This window comes from Paramisgurnus dabryanus, chromosome 9 (assembly GCF_030506205.2).
Source record: "Paramisgurnus dabryanus chromosome 9, PD_genome_1.1, whole genome shotgun sequence".
NCBI lineage: Eukaryota > Metazoa > Chordata > Actinopteri > Cypriniformes > Cobitidae > Paramisgurnus > Paramisgurnus dabryanus.
Window position 1 is genome coordinate 9,323,316 of NC_133345.1, and position 20,123 is coordinate 9,343,438.

The 20,123-nt window shown below is 38.4% G+C and overlaps 1 protein-coding gene across 1 annotated transcript in view; it reads left to right on the forward strand.

Moving 5' to 3' along the window:
* Positions 1-3,029: 3,029 nt before the first annotated feature.
* Positions 3,030-20,123, forward strand: part of ppp1r37 (protein phosphatase 1, regulatory subunit 37) — a 54,617-nt gene continuing 37,523 nt past the window's right edge. The window contains exon 1 of the mRNA XM_065282927.2: positions 3,030-4,743. Coding sequence (XP_065138999.1) covers positions 4,017-4,743 — 727 coding nt within the window. The 5' untranslated portion in view covers positions 3,030-4,016. The remainder of the gene's footprint in view (positions 4,744-20,123) is intronic.

Consider the following 20,123-nt stretch of genomic DNA (forward strand, 5'->3'; position numbering starts at 1 on the left):
ACGGCACTCAGTCATAGTTCGGCCGTCTACCGATAAAACAAAACGCGGTCATGCCACATCAGCCTGAACATACCGCTTTAAATCAGTCTTTTATTTTCCTACATTCGGTCTCAGTTTCTTTTCACGGTTGGGTAAAGGAAAGGTGGATGGTTTTCTTGAACCCGGCCAATGAGGAGAGACTGGCGGCGGCACAACTAGCCATTAATAATTGCGCAGGAAACAGAGAGAGCCTAGAAATGACTTAGAAAAACAAGCTAAGCGAGTGCCTCCAATTTGATGTTAAAATATTTACTTTCAGCCACCTGTGGGAGGTCTCTGGTTCCTGTCTGCGCTCGCTCTTGCGAGTCCGACACTAAATTAAATCGCTGCTAACTGCATTACAGTTAGAATTCAAGAATGCAAAAAGTGTTCTGGTAATTGTTTCTGTCTACTGCACAGGTGAAAGGTCCAAATCAGGCACTCTTAAATAATGAAAAAAAAAAATTCTGTGAAATTGTTTGTGATTTTAGAATTATATGATGGGCTAAGGTTGTTGAGGCTTGTTTTAATGGTTCATAATGATCTAAACATGATTTATCAGATACTCAGAGGTTTCCTATGAGGCCTCTGAGGTTTTAAAAACATCGAAAATGTGGTCCAGGCTATCTTTTAGTTGACCACTGAGGTCTGTCTATGTGTGCACTGGAAACAGACCAGAAGAAAACCTTAAACGAAAATGCAATTATTGAAAAAGAAAACTAAAGCCCTGTTTACAACCCTTACGAATGTTACTAGACAATGCCATCTACTGGTGAAGTAATGTAAGCAGTAAGAAAGCAACAAGTCAGTTTGAGGCATTTGGGAATAGCCTAGGTCAACAAGCCTAGTTTTTGTAGCAAACACTGTCATTTCCTTTTTTTTATTAAATGAAGCATTCATGATAATACAATTTATTATAAAATATAATAAAGTGTAAAGTGTGGAGATTATAATTTAGATTTGGAATGATGTAATAATGACCTCTAGTGGTGAGCTGAATATGTTACAGTTTTAAAGGTCATGCTCTTCCTGATCCCATTTTCAAACTTTAGTTATTGTGTAATGTTGCTGTTAAAGCATAAATTATACCTGTGTAATGATAAAGCTCAAAGATCGATATATTTTCTTTAACAGAATTCCCCTTTCAAAGCCTACAGCGAACGGCTGCTTTGGACTACAGCCCACGGCTGCTTTGGACTACAGCCCTCTACTTCCCGGTGGATGATGTCAAAACACAAAACATGTGAGGCACACGGGATCTCTAGACGCGCAAAACACATATTTTGAAACAAGGAACCACACACGACACTCCGAACACTTATTTTGAATTAGCGCCCTGCAATCAAAGCATCAAAAACACAGAATGAACGGGACCTTTAACAAGCCCCTCTATTTACTAAAACAAATATAATAATTGTTTATCTGGGAGTATGTACGTATGACCCTAGCTTCTATGATTTACAATGTAGTGCTACAATTTATAAATAGTTTAAACAGATATCTTACACAATTCCTTTAGTGCAAGGTGGGCAAACTTTTCTTACTCTAGATTTTGAAATAAAGGCGAAGGGCCACATACTATAAACGGCAAATGTAGCTTTATTTATCCCAAATTAACACTTAATTACTACTGTACTACAGACTTTTTATTTATTATAAACTGCTTTGCGGGCCACATTTGGCCAGTGTGCCCCAGTTTTGCCACCTCTGCTTTAGCGCATATTAGACAAAAATGTGCACCCTGCTGAAAAAAACAGCATCAAACCAGCATGGGAATTATGTTGGTCTATGCTGGTTTAGCTGGTGGTCACCAGCATACCAGCAGCACCAAAACACACCATATGCTGGTTTTGCTGGTTTTTCCAGCAGGGAATCCTTACGTCGTTTCAAACTCTTAACAAAACTTTAGCAAAAGTCTTTGTTCTGATCACCATTTTTCCTTTATTAGGGCAATGAATTTCCTGGAATACGGAAATTATGAACATTATGAACTCTACTGAAAAATCCAGCTAAGACCAGCATAAGCTGGTGAGCTGGTTTTAGCTGGTCTCCCAGTTTGGTTTTAGCTGGCATTGTTGGTGTAGCAAGCTGGTCTAGCTGTGTTTTGGTCACTTTTTAAGCTGGTCTAGCTGTGTTTTGGTCACTTTTAAGCTGGTCTAGCTGGTCAGGCTGGAAGACCAGCTGACCCACCAGCTTGACCAGTATTGGAGGACCAACTTAGACCAGCTACTGCCACCTTAAACCAGCTACCAGCTTATGCTGGTCTTTGCTGGATTTTTCAGTAGGGAAAGTATGCATTATTTTACACATTTTGTAGGGAAGATACATAAAAATATCAGTACTTGCCTGTTTGCAGTCACTGGCATAAAGATGTCGCGTTGACACCAAATTCACTTGGCCTGAGTAATTTAGATCCAGGTAGCGTAACTGTTACACCCTTTTTAACTTATTGTGCCTCTCGTCCCTTATATCGTCATTTACAGGCTAAATAACCGCTGCAAAATAAACATGAATGAAGATTAATGGGAGACAAGCAAATATCATTAAATGTGGCCGGATAACGAACATCTGGGGAATGTTCATGCAAGAGTTATAATAATATGTGTATTTCCAAAATTGTTTCGAATTATAAATAAAGCAGGCCGCACTATAATTTCACTCATTTTTAAACATTAAATTAATGTGACTGTTTGTAATTCGGTATTTTATTGTATCTATTTATTTTCCTATATGTAACCCGTGTCGTAAACCATCCAACGTGACAGCTGTTTGGCAAAGTTCAAATGTCATTGCCACGCTGATTCGTGAAAATACTAGCAATTTAGTATAGGTAACGATCGAGATCAATAACAGAGTTAATGCTTCGAAAAAAATACCAAAAATAACACACCAAAAGATTTTGCCATTTTGCACACATTAACTCATTATTTATTAAAACCCCAGGTAAATTGAAGCGGTGAATGTGCTGCAGCTAAATCTCATGCGCATTTCCAAGCTCGGTTGATGACGTATCTCAGAGCAGTCAACAGACAAACACAGTCGCTCCGGACTGAAGCTGCACCGGAGCCAATATTTCCCCTTATTATCTGCTGTCTTTGCGTTTTTATGGTCCATTCAACATCAGTCATTCGAGGCGGAAGAAAAATTGTGTTTGTATGATGCCTACAAGGCCGTTTGTTTCGAGTTTTGAAGATGAAGACGGTCTCCGGAGTGTGACGCCTGTTTTTATTTGAGCCAAGCGCCGCGACACAGAAAGTGAAATAGACGGATTCATCGACCTGACACGTTAAAGACACGACTGGATCTATAAACAGTATATTGCAATTTAAGCCGTTGTCTTATAAGAGTGTGTTTTATTAAACGCAAATATCTTGGCGCACGAGAGCAGGCCAGCTTTAAAAGACCTTGATATCACAGACCAACCTGATTTATAGTCTGATGTCTTTAATGTGAATGCGCTTTATTCTTGTTATTGATCTTGATAAGAAGACAGAAACAGTTGTTGAGATGCAGGACAGGCCCTAAAGACACAATGTTTACTGATAGGCGGTCTGTGATCGTATCACCCGTGATGTCCACGTGAGATATTTTCTTTTAATGTGGCTGACAATGATAGATTTTGACTTTAACTCTGATATTGTACGTTCCTACAACCTGATCTGAGCACAGGATTTAGCATATGCACTTAAAAAGGTATTTACTTGGCTAGGTTAATAAAATGATGTACCACAACACTACAGCAATTGTATCAATGAAGTTGTGAATGCACAATTAAGTAAAGTGTATTGACTTGTTTTTTAGGAAATAGATGCGGGTATCCCTTTCATAGTTGTGTTTTTTTGCTGTCATGTGAAGGTTTAATAGCTAATGCACTTGTTGGGGAGATCTAGACCTGTTTCTGCTGCAGCTGGAGAGGTTTAAACTATGTTTTAGGTGACTTGTGTCGTCTTTAACGCGTGACAGGCAGTGCCGTGTTCAGACTCTTTGGACATGAGAAAATGAATTGCGAGGATCAAGCTGTAGATTTGTGCAATGCCATGACAAAACCAAACGTCGATGACAACACTACTTTACACCCCGCCGACGAAGTCATTCCCTGTGATGGTCACATTCTGACGGATGGAGACCAGGGGGAGCGGGGTGCTGCCATAGAGGCTGCTGACTCGGCTGTTTTAGCGAGATTAAAAGACGTCCATTCCAAGGATGAGGTTATTGACCTTTCCGCGGACATCAAAACATTGCACAGTAAAAACAATGGATCCATTGCATCGGCTGCAATTACAGTTGACCCTGTTAACGGTTCCAGTGGTGAATTGCAAAAAGGTACAAGCATTGAGGAGTTTGAGGAATCACCAGTGACTGAAATCTCGCTCGGAGATGGAGGAGGTGATGATGGTGAGATGGATATGGGTGTGGATTTAAGTCTGGATGAAAATGGAGTTTTGGAGTTGGAGCCAACAGCCCAGAAACATCTAAGCGATGGAAGTGCCTCTATTTGCGATAACGTCATCATTTCAGACACTGTCATCGAACTGCATTCACAGGCACCTGTAGAGGAAAGTACTGATGATGTACCTTTGATAAGTCCATGCGTGGAGGCCATCTCCCCTGCTTCCACTCCGGTGGAGCAAGCGGGGGTCAAGCACGGCTCCAAAAAGGTGACCTTTCCGTCTGACGCAGACATCGTCTCGGGTGCGGTTGAGCCGAAGGACCCTTGGAGACACGGTAAGTGGACATTTACGGTTTTTCAATGTTGTAGTGTGTGAATGCTATTTGGTTGCATTGTCAGCGTCTTTGAACTGCTTCCCAAACACAAAGCTCATCTCCTGTGGCCTGCATTGTTGCTCCACTCAAAGGTTTGAGTCATTTTACTTTGTGGTCAGACCATTTTGAACTAAAGCCACGGCTTTGAACATGGCTTCTGTTACCTGTTACCCTCCCGGAAAAGAGTGAGTGAGCATAAACAGCAGTGGTTACCTGAAAGGCTCTCGTGATCCAAACGACATTCGATCCCAGAGTCCTCCAGGGTCACTACTAGGCAGCTACATAACAACTGTAGCCATAAAATCCATCTGAGGTCCAGCAAACATACATATCAGTTGCTTTACAGCAACTCGTGTAAAGCAAGGTAACCTAGAACCTCGCGTCATTGTGCTTTTGGCCACATAATGTCACATGCACGTTTCTGAGCCAGCAAAAACATAACAGCACGTTCTTTGCTTTTGTCTAGGGCAAAGGTTTTGAGGTGTGTCTCCATGCCCGGCAGGGAATCTCCTTTGTGTTGTCCACCGGTCAAGGTGTAGTGTGCATTGCTTATGTCTGAGTAAGCACAATCTGTGAAACAACAAAGCTGCTAAGACATTAAACAACGTTGTGTTTGACAGCTGGTGTTTGTGTCCTTTGTGATATTTGCATTACCTTTATGCCTTTACCAAAGCGGCTTACGGTGCATTATCATTAAGGTACATTATCAGTTTGTGTGTTTCCTAGGAATTCAACACATGGACAGAAACATCTATGATGCTTAGAAAATTAAAAATATTATGTTTTTTATTGATATTGTGAAGGCTTATTGTCCACAGTCTCGGACACATTCTTTTCTTTTTTGAGTTTAGATCAAATGTTTGCATGCTACATTAAAATTATTAATGTAATTGAAAGTTATAACGTTTACCTATTTTGGGATCAGTTTTCTACGTTGTGTTCATTATTTAATCCTTTCTTCTTGAGAAAAAGAGCTTGGAATTGCATTGTTTATGCAGTTTATCAGTTCTCGGTCCAGCTCTTACTGGTTGTTTGTGGTAATAACCTAATGTTTAAAGAGCTAATGAGCCAGCACAACGATTGCTGTTTAATTTCCAGATAATTTTGTCCCTGGAGAATTCCAGTTATCCTGAACCACCACAGGACTTGGGAGGACTGCCCTTGCAATAAACATACTGCTTGGGGTGAATTGCAATGCAGTAACTGAGTAACTAGCTAGTTGATTCACTCATGTGATGCGAGTATGCGGTGTAGTCCCTTATTTGATTTTTCTATAGACTTTCGCAGTAGTTGTCTCTGGGTTTTTTTATCCAGTTGCTCGTGCCTTTTTCCCCAGAAAGCCTTTATTTACCGTCTTTGTACCGAGGCAAAATCATCATGCATCTGCAAACCTTTTTAGAGCCTAGTTGAAGTGTTTTTTTATTTTTATTTAAGAGGCTTTGAAGGATCTAATTTCAACATCACACATTGTTCTGTTGTTATTTAGGAATGAGGAAGTAGTTTAAATCACCTGCCTGCACTGTATGGTTTATAATTTCCTTATATTCCAAAGCTGAACTTCCCACTTTTGTAGCTCGGTTTCCTACACCGTTTCCTCCCACCCTGAGCTTTTGTGTCAGGAAAACACTTGTATGTGTTTATCCACTGCACTTCTACTCATGTGATTTCATCATGAGAGACCCAGCGGCCATGTTTAGAAACCTAGCAACTTAGTTCTGAGTCTCTTGTTTAGTTGTATTTGCAGTAATGACTCATTATTAAAATATTAATATTTAAAGAGCCAACGGGATACATTACTACTATTATTATAATGATTCACATTTTACATTGTCTGAAGTTTTGTAGGCTATAAGTATTTTGCCACAGTTCAACCTTTTACTATTTTCATTTAGGCCTAAGCCCAGACTGACTCAATTTGTCTCTACTGTCTGTTGTATGACAACAATGGCAAAGAATGTTTGGAAATCTGTATTAATATTGTCTACAAACTAGGGATGCATAACGATTAATTGCGAATAATCTATATAAAAGTTTTTGTTTACATCATATGCGTGTGAAATGTGTATTATAACTTTGTAGATAAATGCACACACATGCATGTGTATATATTTAAGAAATGTTTACATGTGTATATGCATTTGTATATTTTATGTATAATTTATATTATATATAAATAAAAATACTTAATATATATATATTTTTTCTTAAAATTATACATGCATGTGTGCATATTTATATATACATTATTATTATACACCGTTTACACACATATATGATTTAAACAAAAACTGTTATTCTGCTATAGATTGATCGTTATGCATCTCTACTACATACACATAGCGGGATCTTTTTATTTTTTCAGATTGCAAATTGCTACAGGGATGTAAGTTAATATCGATACACTTTTGTATCGGGATATTTTGTTTGCCAATTCTGTATAGATTCTAAAAAATGCAGTACGTTTTTTTTTTACATCATACAAGATTTATGGCAGTTTTTTTTTTTTTTTTTTTTTTTTTACATCCCGTTGTCTTATCTGTAAAATTCAGGAAGTAAAGGTCTTCACGGAGGACCCAGGACCCATACAGGACCTGTTTTAAATTAGGGATGGCGAAAACGAAAACATTTCTTGACCGGCCACCGAGCCTCATTAGCCGGTTGAAACCGGTTAACCGATAGGCCTAATAGTTTAAAATATGCTATGCTATTTAAATAACAGCCATTTCGAGCCGCGCCTGCAATTTCGCAACTCGCATCTCTCTGCGCTCTGCCTCTGGCTCACACACACACACAGACCTCACAACACTTTTTAAATCCCCTACAGCGCGAAACATAAGTCCCGCAAACGCAGCGCCGTGCTTAGTTTCGAAATAGTTTAGGTACTAGGTGATCGCGTTGAACTTGAAAATAAAGGCGTTTGTGAAGCTCATTTGAAAATTGCCGCGGCTCATTTAAGAAAATGACAGCTCAGAAGAGACTGCGCTTTAGTTTGGGGTAGTAATAATAAAGACATAGGATGATCATCATCACCTTTTCTGTTACCACTGAAATATAGATGTAATGTATTTCCAAATCTAAACCCATCTTATGCGGAATGTTGCCTAATAGACTGCAACACGATAAAACCAATGGATTAAACGGGCACCTTCAGAATGTGTAAAAGCACCGGCCAAAGCAGGTCTCGCACTGTTTTTGTTCTAGAACAAATCCAGCAAAGATATTTAATGCTTGTATGAGGCATATAGGCCTACGCTGAGTTTTATTTATTTATAATGAGGTGCGTTCTAATTAACAATGCAATGCAAGTGAACGCGCCGTGCCGGCGCCTTCATGCACGGACCGGTAATTACATACTCTGCTATATTTGCTTTTTATTTATTGAATACATGCATTTGGTTGATGAAACATTTATTAAAATTAAGATACAATTTATACAAAACGAAATTCACTTTAAAGAAATGCTTTCTACAAAGCAAAACTTAATAAAGTGGTAAAAATCATGGCTGAGGATTTACAGAAACAAAACTTACTCTGCACTTTACTGTTAGCCTAAAAGACATAAATGTTAATAATTTGGAACACAACCAGGAGAGACTTTAATTTTAATTATTTTATTGCTGTATTTTATTTACTATTCGAATAAAGGAATTTATCAAAAAATAGCCTGTAGCATTTACTTTTCGCAAACCTTGTGAGCATGCGAAACCAAACGCAGTGACCTCGCACCAAATGTTTTTTTATTGGTTTATAAAGTACAAACAGACCAGTTATGAAAAACTGAGTGTGAGGGATTTGTTCACTTCACACAAAAAGATCTTGGAAAGAAAGAGATGACTAACTGTAGTAGGGTTTAGTCCACTGTCTATAATAGCCTAATTTACAGATCCCTTTTTTTAACCGACAACCGACAACTTTGACCGGTTAACGTTGATACGGTCAACCATCGGTCAAACGGTCATCGGTTAACATCCCTATTTTAAATTAGTCTGGGCCACTCCTAGTTTAATTACTTCTGGTCCCGGTCCCGGGTCTGATTAAAGGCAGGGTCCATGATCTCTAAAAGCCAATGTTGACATTTTGAAATCACCTTAACAAACATGCCCCCACTAGAGTCCGGATTGGGCCACATTTTTCAGTCCGAGCCAGGTCCGCGTCCGAAAGGGCAGTAACCGAACCCGACCGTAACCTGACAGGCATTGAGATATTTATATCCGAGCCCGACCCGAGCCCGAAACAGTTAAAAATCGCATTGTCACCGCAACATAAACACATTTCCGCACACATGAAGGTGGATGGCGATAGTTCATCTTAAAATGAAACTTTTATGTTTATCAGCTTACCCTTAGGCCATCCAAGAGGTAGGTGACTTTGTTTCCTCAGTAGAACACATATGTAGATTTTTAACTCCAGCCGTTTCAGTCTGTCAGTTGTATAATGCAAGTGGATGTAAACAAAAATCCGATAGAGAAAAAAAAAACATGCACAGACAAATCCAAATTAAACCCGGCGGCTCGTGACGACACATCGATGTCCTAAGACACGAAACGACCGGTTGTGTGAGAAACCGAACATTATTTATAGAATTTTTTACCTCTAATACTAGGGGTGTCATGATTCTCCAAATCCTCGATTCGATGACATTTTCGATTCTAAGGCCACAATTCAACTCAATTCTCGATTTTTACACCTGTTTTTGAAAGACAAAAAATTATATGCCATTATTATTATAGTTTAAACATGCACATTGCATGCTTTTCCTCGCATGGGGGTTTGTGGGCTTTACTTTACGCAAGAGAGCTTGTAGAGAGAGGATCCCTTCTTGCAGGATATAATTTCTAAATATCTGTCCGAACCCGGCCCGGCCCGTCGGGTCCCGTCGGTTCGGTTCGGCTATCCATCCTCTAGCCCCCCACCCCAATAGAATCTGGACCTTCTTTTGATAGACCCGCCCCTCACATACGCAACCCAGGCAACGTTGTCAGTTAGTAGACATGTCCCTTACTGCTTATCGGCCCAACTCCCTTTTCCAAAGTGTTATTAGAGAAAAAGCAAGTACCGTAAACAAAACCTCAAAGCTCATGAGAAAAGCCGACAGCACATAGCGTGCATGATGTCCAAAAGGGTTGCCGATAACACTTGGTCAGGTCCACTGAATTTAATGGCGAGACGTATGAATGAAGAGAATTTTAAGCGCATCAAGAGACATATCAACATAATATATTAATAGCACTGTTTTAGTCATAATTGTTCGTTATCTTCCTTTTAAACAAGATTCCTTTTATATGAGTTAATTACTTTGCACAGTTAATCCTGATATACCTGAAACTATTATTGAGCTTGATGAGAGTATTGTGAAATTTCACAAATAGTGTATACATTTAAAGTTGCCAATTGTATTAACAAATGATAAATAAGATAAGTATATGTATACAATTATATTTGACTTTTGAATTATTCTTTTTTTGGTGTAGCCAGTGATAATTATGTCAGGGCGCATGTGAAAACCTGAACCACTGGCCCGGCTGGGCAAGTATAAAAAACACTTGGCGTTGAGTCCTGCATGATGTATATGAAATATTGGATTTATAAGGCTATTTCTTTGCTGTTAAAAGACACTTGTTTGTCTCTGAAATCTCAGTTCATGTTCCCCTAAACATAAATGTCTGTCCCCATGTCAAACAAATCACTTATGCCTTAGTAAGAAACTGCAGATTTATATTCATTTGCAGAAAAGGTGCCCAGTTAATGCATTTATAGTAAACCACTTGAAGTAAATCTAAGTAAAGCACCTGAATCAGACAATATTATTGAAATAAATCAGACATCTGCTGCTGTTATCAGTCAGTTGCCCTTGTTTTGGATGACTGTAGATGTTGCCTGAGCTTCTGTCGGGTGGATTTCACTCGTGATTCGTGTCTGGCAGTGTATTTGATCATTAACCACGATTCCTTTCAAAAGCAGAAAACGTGATATGTGATGCAAACCTTCTTCTTGCACATGTGCCAGCCACTGCACCCACAGAGATGCGTTTTTAAACTGCGAGTAAAGCATTGCACGAGAAAAAAGAAACTTAAACTATAATTATTACTTTATTTCATTCAATATTTGGTGTGACAAATAGTGGACATTTTTTTATTCAGCTGGTATACAGAGTGGTTAATCTCTAACCATATAAAAGTAAGGAACAGGTTAACAGGCTGGCCCATGTCTCCGTATGTAATCTTGGTTCATGATGGCTTTCAACAGGGCTGATGGTTTCATTCAGGTCATCTTTGAGGTGATTTAGCTCTACAGAAAGGGCATGGATGCAGTGTGGGTGTGTTTTTGTTCCCCCATGACTGTGGCACTGCTGTGTGAATGACTTTGAGGTCAGCTGGCATAAAGTGGTGTGAAGATCTATTTTGGAAGGCATCGCTTAGATGTTACTGGCCAATGGGGTCCCCGGGGTTTAGCAAAGTTCTCCTCTTGTGTTTGCCTTTGACCCCCCCCAAGACCCCAAACACAAACTTCTGTAGGGGCTCTGCTCATCTTTATAAAGGCTCTGACATGTGTTTAAAATGTTGTACCTAACCTGTTTGGGGCTTTTGTTGGTAATAGGAATAATAGGTTTAAAAATGGCAAATGGATGGTCTGATGTTGTTGAGCAGAGTTATCAGACATAGGGCTGGGACAACGCGTCGACGTAATCGACGACGTCGACGCAAAAAATACGTCGACGCAAAATATGCGCGTCGATTCGTCAGACCCAAAAAAGCGGCGCAGTAGTAGCAACGCGAGTTGCTTCAGTCCACGCCGGTTTCACACAGCAAGGGTGAGCAGTGGCTGCGGCCGCGCGGCGCGTGGTTTTCTCAGCGCCCATGTTAACAAGCATGCACCCCGCTGCATAAGCAGCGCGAGCTCGCGGCTCGAAACGGATATAAACGGAGGTCGGAGCCAGCCGCAAATACTTGGGCGGCTCTGTAGCAACAGTGCTGCAATCGTTTCTGCGTGGTTCTGCTGTGCTGCTCACGCTCAATTAAAGTGAAAGTGATTTTTTTATGGTTTTAGTGCTCGTGGATTTACGCGAAAAAGTGTCATTTTACCATAAAATCATGAATGTGATGCCAAGTGTGTTTTAAACAGTCATTTGAGCAATTTAACAGAAAGCAATGAAATATGTCACTGTTGCCAGAAGACTGCGCTTTCATTCACTCTCTGTCCAGCAGTAAATGAGTCCTAATCTATTTGAACAAACTTAAGAGAAAGAGAATTAATAATATATGTGCTTCTTAAGTCTATAATAAGTCTATCTTAAGTTTATATCTGTCATTAAATGGACTAGAACAGCACGAAAACAATGTGGATTAAACAAATCTAGTTATAAAAATTACACAGACCATCAAAAGGCACACTGAAGAGGTTTTGCTCATAAATGCATGTAAAATAAAGTAATTTGAACTTGAGATTTTTATACGGTTACTTAACTGCACAGTATGCACTGCAAATGCTTTACTGAATGCTACCTCTGTCTAAGAATGCATTATTTTGCACTTGTATAGTCTTTTTTTATTTTGAAATTTTAAGAGCAATAAAGATATATTGAAATGTTTACATTCAGATATGTAAATCAACATGTATAACTTGCTATTAGTTAATTAATGGGGAGATAATCGAGAATCGAATCGAATCGAAGTCGAATCGGACTGACAAAATGAATCGTTAGATTAATCGATGCATCGAAAAAAGAATCGCTAGATTAATCGTTAAAAAAATAATCGTTTATCCCAGCCCTAATCAGACAGGTTGGTTTGCTCTGTTCAAACAAAGAGATCAGCCCTAATTGTATCTCAGCCCTGTGTCAACCCAAGCACACGACCTTCCATGCTGTAAATTCAGTTGTGTCACTGCTGCCCTTACAGCAAAAGCTATGATTTAACACAGACAGGAGGAATAAATAACTTTCTCTTTATTTACAGTTCATCGATTTTTATTTTTAAGGCTTTGCAGATGAGATTTTGATTCAAGACCACATTTGGGTAGTGGTACTTTAGGTTTGTGAGACTAAGAAAAATTGGAATTGGGCTTAAATAATGTGCAAAAACACTCAAAAATTTGCTTACGAGTATGAAGTTGCTTGCATATTGAGGTTGCTTCTTGTGGTGCGTTTGGTAGAGGAAGTGATCTTGCTGTCTAGGCTTGTTTGATGCAGCCGAGGGACACAGCACAGTCTTGCCTAAGAGTGCAAATATCTGTCTGTACCCCGAGGGGCTTGAGTTTGTCTGCCGACAGCACCTCGCTTTAATTGCCAACATTAAGCTTTTGTTTACATGTCATCCTTATCGCATGCAGTGCATAGTTTAGAGGAGCTGTCATTATCTTAACTCTGAGAAAGACCAAGTTTAAACTTTGAGCATTCGTAGTCTGTTTAGAGGACAAGTTCAGTATGTTACACTTAAAGCACTGTTTTCAGATTGTTTATGATGAAATTGAACGGTTTTTACTGAAATTTGTATCGAGAAATTTCGGGTGTTTGTTGTATTACCCCCCCCCCCATCTCTACAATGGCTGCATAGGTGGACTGGAACAATTAGGGCTGGGCGATTCGTCCCCATAAAAAAATCTGAGATTTTTTTTATAAAAAACCTGATTTACGATTCGAATCGATTTTTTTTCCCCGACCCCATTTAAAACAAAATAATTGCAAACTGTATATATTTTTAAAATATATATTTATTATCTTTAATTAAAATGCATCAACAAAAAATTGGGAAGGAATGAAGATTGGCGAATGCAAAATGTATGTCAGTGTTTCCCACAGATCTGAAATTTACTTGTGGTGGTAGCTGGTGAAAAGGGCAATCATTATAATCCAATGACAAAAAATGGTCTACTATACATGTGACACAGAACTAATAATGTGTGACACAACACAATACTTTGAATTATTGAACATTAATATTAATTTCACATTATAGTTCATTAATCTAACCACCCCAAACTTTCTTTGTCATGAACAAAGCTGACACTGTTTGTCAAAGCACCACGAAAACACTTTCTGTTTTTGCACTGGTATATGAAGCAATTTGACGACCCCTTTTATCAAACTCAATATTGAAATACTATGTACAGTATATTAAAAGACAGTGCAGGTCTATAGATTATAAATGTGACTGATGTTATAATGGTAATAATTTCTAGAGATAGGCACTTTTACTGCTTCTGCTTTCTATTTCTCTTTTGCCGATTAAAAAAGCTTAATCCACTCATTATTTCAGATTTAAAAGTTTACTTGCTGTCCTGATGACAGACTTTACATTACAGCTTAGCGTTTTTTTATATCCTGAGTCAGCTTTAGCTTTGCTCGTTCAGTGCAATGGGCTTGACATTAGCACTGCTTTTTGCTACAATCTCTGTGCAAACTTTTTAGATTTTAGAAAAGATATGGTCTATTAATAGTATAGATTAGATTATAAAAAAATGGATTAAAGAAAATGCAGCTCGTGGGCGCAACAAGAGCCAGTTGTCATCACCATAGAAACCGGAGGCACGCTGAAACTTCACTCGAGCTTTAGGTAGCGCTCACGGCAGTTCTCCGGTCGAATCGGGTTTTACACACAATATTAATCATACTTGGGACTCAAAGTAATAAACTAGGACCGACCCGGACCAGACTGACCTCTAATAAACCCGGAACCGTACGGGTCCTCTCAGGGAAGAAAGACCTCTAATGGTAAAACTCTGCTCAAGTTCAGAAACATAAAGGATACAACGGGAGAGACACAACGTGCTTGCACGCAAAATGAAGCCAACTTGGATGCTATAAACACATATGCACATAAGCATATGCGACCATTTTGGTCGCAGTGTAGTTCCCTGGCTGCTCAGTTACCTCAGTATGTGCTGCAGTTGATCCAGTTTGCCGCGCTGGATGATGAGTTTATGATGCGCTGGATAATGAGTTTATGACGCGTGCATCTTCACGGGCTGTCTCAACAAAACACGGGTCATCCAGTCGAGTTCAGAAAATACGGAAATTCGTAAAGTGATTTTTTTTCCTGGGCGGGTCCATTTTACCTGGGCGGAATGCCCAGTAGAGCCTATGTTTGGGAAACACTGTATGTACTGCTCTATACTGCAGAGGGGGAGAAAAAAAATCTAAAAAAATCAATTTTTTTAAAATATGAATCGATTTGACCTGCCAACTCGATTTTAAAATCAAATCGATTTTTTTCCCAGCCCTAGGAACAATCCTTCCTAAAATGCATTAAACTTTGGTTTACAAAGACGTGAAACTCACCGAGTGGTCAGGGGTGTTCACTGATATGCTCACACAAAAATCGCTGCAAAAGATGCTTTCCAACAGGTTTTATCGTAGTTTTTGTCCAACTCCATTGACTTGTATTAGATGTGCTGTGAGGTACGGTATTACTCCGCGGCGGGAACGTTGTTTGTATTCTTGCAATTGGCAAAGGCGGATTATCGCCACCAACTGGGCTGGAGTTTCTATTATTTAAGCTCTCAACGGAAGAATATACGGGTGTGAGGCGTTTGGAAAAATAGGTCCACAAGTTTACAACCAATGGTAAAACACCTGTTGGAAAGCATCTTTTGCAGCGATTTTTGTGTGAGCATATCAGTGAACACCCCTGACCACTCGATGAGTTTCACGTCTTTGTAAACGAAAGTTTAATGCATTTTAGGATTGTTCCAGTGCACCTATACAGCCATTGTAGAGGTGGGGGCTGATACAACAGAAACCATAAATTCTCTGGCCAGCATCATATGTCCAAATTTCACTCAAAACCGTTCTCTTTCATCATAAACAATCTGAAACAGGGCTTTAAGTGTAAAATACCGAACTTGTCCTTTAAACTGAGACCAAATTGCAGTGCTGCTTACATAATGTAATTCATTTGCTGGTTGTTTTGATGTGATTAGATCTGGCCTTTGGCTTTGTTGCCTCACCTAAGCTTAAACAAACACATACTTGCACAGCAGAGATAATCATTATATTGCAGAAGCAAGTATATTCATTTCTTAGAATTTTAAAGCTGTATTTTAAATTTAAAGGGGATGATACAGCCAGGTAAGGTATGGCAGCAAATTATTTTTTGTAGATTTTTTTGTGATGTAGCACTAACTAAAACAGGATCTTTTAACCCCTTAAAGGCGGCGTGCACGATATCTGAAAAGCGCTTTGTAAAACCATCTACCAGTCGGGCCGATTACCAAAACACACTTGTAGCCAATCAGCAGTAAGGTGCGTGTTTACTAAACTGCATCGTTGCCTGGATTGTGAATGTGTGGGGTGGGTTTATCAACAGAAGGTCCAGATTCTATTGGGGTAGGGGCGTGTTTGTTTAGGTGATTTCAAATTTGCTTTCAGAGATCTTGGACCCTGCCTTTAAACTTACACCCACCAGAAGGTCCAAAACTACATCATCAAAACATTTTATATATATTGTGGACCACAAAGTTTGTTAATTAAAACCGTTTTTATCAGTTTACTCCAAATTATGTGTGAAGATGATTCTTTTCACCCTTTCCCCACCAGCATATTTTTTTGTGATTTTCACAAAAGTTTCACAGAATGCCTTCCAGAAAGTTTTCTTTTAATATATAAACATACATATCAAATTAAAGAACAGAACCTCTGCTTTTAAACAAACAAACAAAATAAACTTTAAAAAAAAGTCTTCTATCTTCATTTGTTCACCTCGCGGGAAGGTTTCTTTATAAATAACAAATTTTGAGCAAATAGCTGAAATAAAAATATTTTTGTTAGGACTTTTGTTAAACATCAGATTCAGGATGATGATACACAGAGTTTTTTATGTTCTTGAAATAGTTTATGCTTCAGTCTTATAAGTTTGGTAAGCGTGCTTCTTGGTGGATAACAGCAAAATTATAGATTATTACCATAAAGACTTATCAGTGAAGCGTCATTGTTTGTATTATACTTTTAGAAGGTCTGCGAGTTGTATTTAAAGTAAAATACTCAAGACCTCTTATATTACCTGTTCAACCATTTGGGAGGGTGTGAACATGTCTTTATTTTGTTAAACAATGTTACCTGGGCTTTCAGGTTTTTAGTGATTAACACACCTGCTCAGTAAGACAATAGGGCTGTATTTTATTCAGAATGCCTTTAAAATTTGCAAGCTCTCTCCATTAACTTGCATCTAATTAGAATCAGAAAAGCTTTATAACATATAAGTATGTTAACGCACACACAAGGAATTTGTTTTGGTGACAGGAGTATCCAGTTCAGAAAAACACAAACACAGTGCGGACATGTTGCAGCCATAAATAGGAATTACACAGCAAAATTAAAAGACTATAACACAGTAACAATATAAAGAAATTTTAATAAGGCAATATAGTACAGTGAGATATATATATATATATAGAAAATTTGTTTTTACAGTTACAGACAGTTGTATGAAGTGGTTTATGTATGCATGTATGAATGTACAGATATGTGCAATAACGTATAGTAAAAGTAGGGATGTCCCGATCTGATATGCTGGATCGGTATCTGGGCTTTTCTGGGCTTTTTGGCTGGATCGGCACCGGATTGAGGACTGACAACATGACTGATCCAATTCCGATATTTACATTAGCCATGGTTGATACTTACAAGCTATTAAAAGGACAACATATTATTAAAGCACCGTAAACGTTTTATGCACTATATTCAAAGTATTTTAATACACTCAATAGCTTCATGTGAAGGAACAAACGCACATTTAAAAATATTCAAGTTCACAGAAACACTGTAACTTACTCGCAATTTACTGAGTTAATACACTGGTGAAGCGGACGGATGAAATGCGTCATTCACATACGCACACACAAGATAACTATTTTAAAGATCTGATTTTAAAGTCTCAGTAAGCCGTTGGGTGGATGCAATTCAGTGTTGTATAAAGTACTAGAAAGCAATACTTGAGTAAAAGTACAAGTATTGTACTAGAAAAAGACTTTGGTAGAAGTGAAAGTTGTCTTTTAAAATATTACTCAAGTAAAAGTCTTAAAGTATCGGATATATACTGTACTTAAGTATCAAAAGTAATTTTCTGATATTTAATATACTTAAGTATTTGAAGTAAAAGTAAAAAGTTTTTTTTTTTTTTAAAGCAAGCGGTTAGAACTTTGATTGTGAACTTTATTGTGGCTTTCTTATAGTAAAGCATATTCAGTGTTCCCATTATCTTCTTAATCTCAATCATCAAATAAAAATCTGTTTTTTCCGGGACTTCTCAGGCACAATTCTCTTAAATTCAAAGGGCAAACAGCATATTTTTAGAGCTGACATCAAATAAAAAAGCAGAAATTTCACTTCTGTATGAACTTCAGGTAAAAATGAAAAATAAATAATAACTTATTTCTTTGAAAACATGAGCATATTTTTGAAAAAAGTGGAGTACTCCTTTAAGTTAGCTGCTCTACTAAGAAAAAAATGCCAACTCGTTGTGTGGCAATGAAAGCACTGTGACTTTGATCAACAATACAAACGTACATTCCCAATGTATAACATTAGCACAACATTATCCTATAACCACTAAGTTTTAAGTTAATTAACATAAAAGGAAATCTCAAGTTTCACAAAACGTATGATGCTTTTGAAGACGTGAATACAGTCCTTAACACTTTCTTTCTTACCTGCCACTGATTAACATAGCAGTTTTTAAAAAATATTTCTCAATCTATCATTAGCCTACCGGAGGGAATATTAGGCCGGCAGTTATGCTATAATGTTACCATAAACAGTTAAGCGTTTCTGTTGAGAGTTCTCTGTGAATTAAATAAATCCATGAGAAAATCAGCAGTGTATCGTTAACGTTGACGTTTATTAAACATGTGCGCCTGGCCATCACATTAGACAGATAATTATCTAATACGGCTTATGATAACTAATGTTGAATCACATTGACATTGTGGCTTTACTTAATATATATTATTTTAACGTACCTTGATGTGATTCTTCAGGTTGGACGGGGAGTTTTTAAATAACAAAATGTAAGTGATTTTCGGTAGGCATAAGAGGCACTTTTTTCGGTATTCGGGAATCTTTAAAGGACAAGTTCGGTATTTTAGACTTAAAGCCCTGTTTTCAGATTGTTTATGGTGAAATAGAACGGTTTTGACTGAAATGTCGACATTTGCGGGCTGCCCTGAGAATTTTCGCGTGTTTCGCTCACACCTCTACAATGGGTTTAATGGTGCACTGGAACAATCCTTCCTAAAATGCATTAAACTTTCGTTTACAAAGACGTGAAACTCACCGAGTGGTCAGGGGTGTTCACTGATATGCTCACACAAAAATCGCTGCAAAAGATGCTTTCCAGCAGCTGTTTTAGCATTCGTTGTTAACTTGAGGACCTATTTTTCCAAACGCCTCACACCCGTATATTCTTCCGCTTAGAGCTTGAATAATAGAAACTCCAGCCCAGGTGGTGGCGCTAATCCGCCATTGCCAATTGCAAGAATAGAAACAAAGTTCCCGGCGCGGAGTAATACCTTACTTCACAGGACATCTAATACAAGTCAATGGAGTTGGTAAAAACTACGATAAAACCTGTTGGAATGCGTCTTTTGCAGTGATTTTTGTGTGAGCATACCAGTGAACACCCCTGACCACGTCTTTGTAAACGAAAGTTTAATGCATTTTAGGAAGGATTGTTCCAGTGCACCATTAAACCCATTGTAGAGGTGTGTGTGAGGTGAAACACAATCACGCGAAAATTCTCAGGGCAGCCGCAAATGTCGAAATTTCAGTCAACCGTTCTATTTCACCATAAACAATCTGAAAACAGGGCTTTAAGTCTAAAATACCGAACTTGTCCTTTAATTCCAATGTACAAAAACATTTCTTACAAATACGTCCACGGGTGTATAACGTTAGCTTTCTCACCCTGTTCATCGTTGGGGTGGTCGATTACGATAACGGGAGGTCCTCCAGTAGGTGCTTTCATTGCAGTTACAGTTGTGCTTCCTCATCCTTTGGCCACACTACGCTAAAATAGAGATGTGCATGAAATAGAGTGTGCGGAGCGTGCGTAATGCAATCTGGAAGCACTGATTCGCCAAAAACTCCCTTATTGAGGTCGCACACATTTCTTCTGATTTTATTTTGTAGTAACGAGTAACGAATATGCTTAGTGGAAATATATCGGAGTAAAAGTATACATTTTATCTAGAAAATGTAGTGGAGTAAAAGTGAAAGTTTACATAAATTTAAATAGCGAAGTAAAGTACAGATACGTGAAATTTCTACTTAAGTACAGTAGCGAAGTATTTTTACTTCGTAACATTACAACACTGATGCAATTCACTTTGTGCTGAGCACACGATGCATC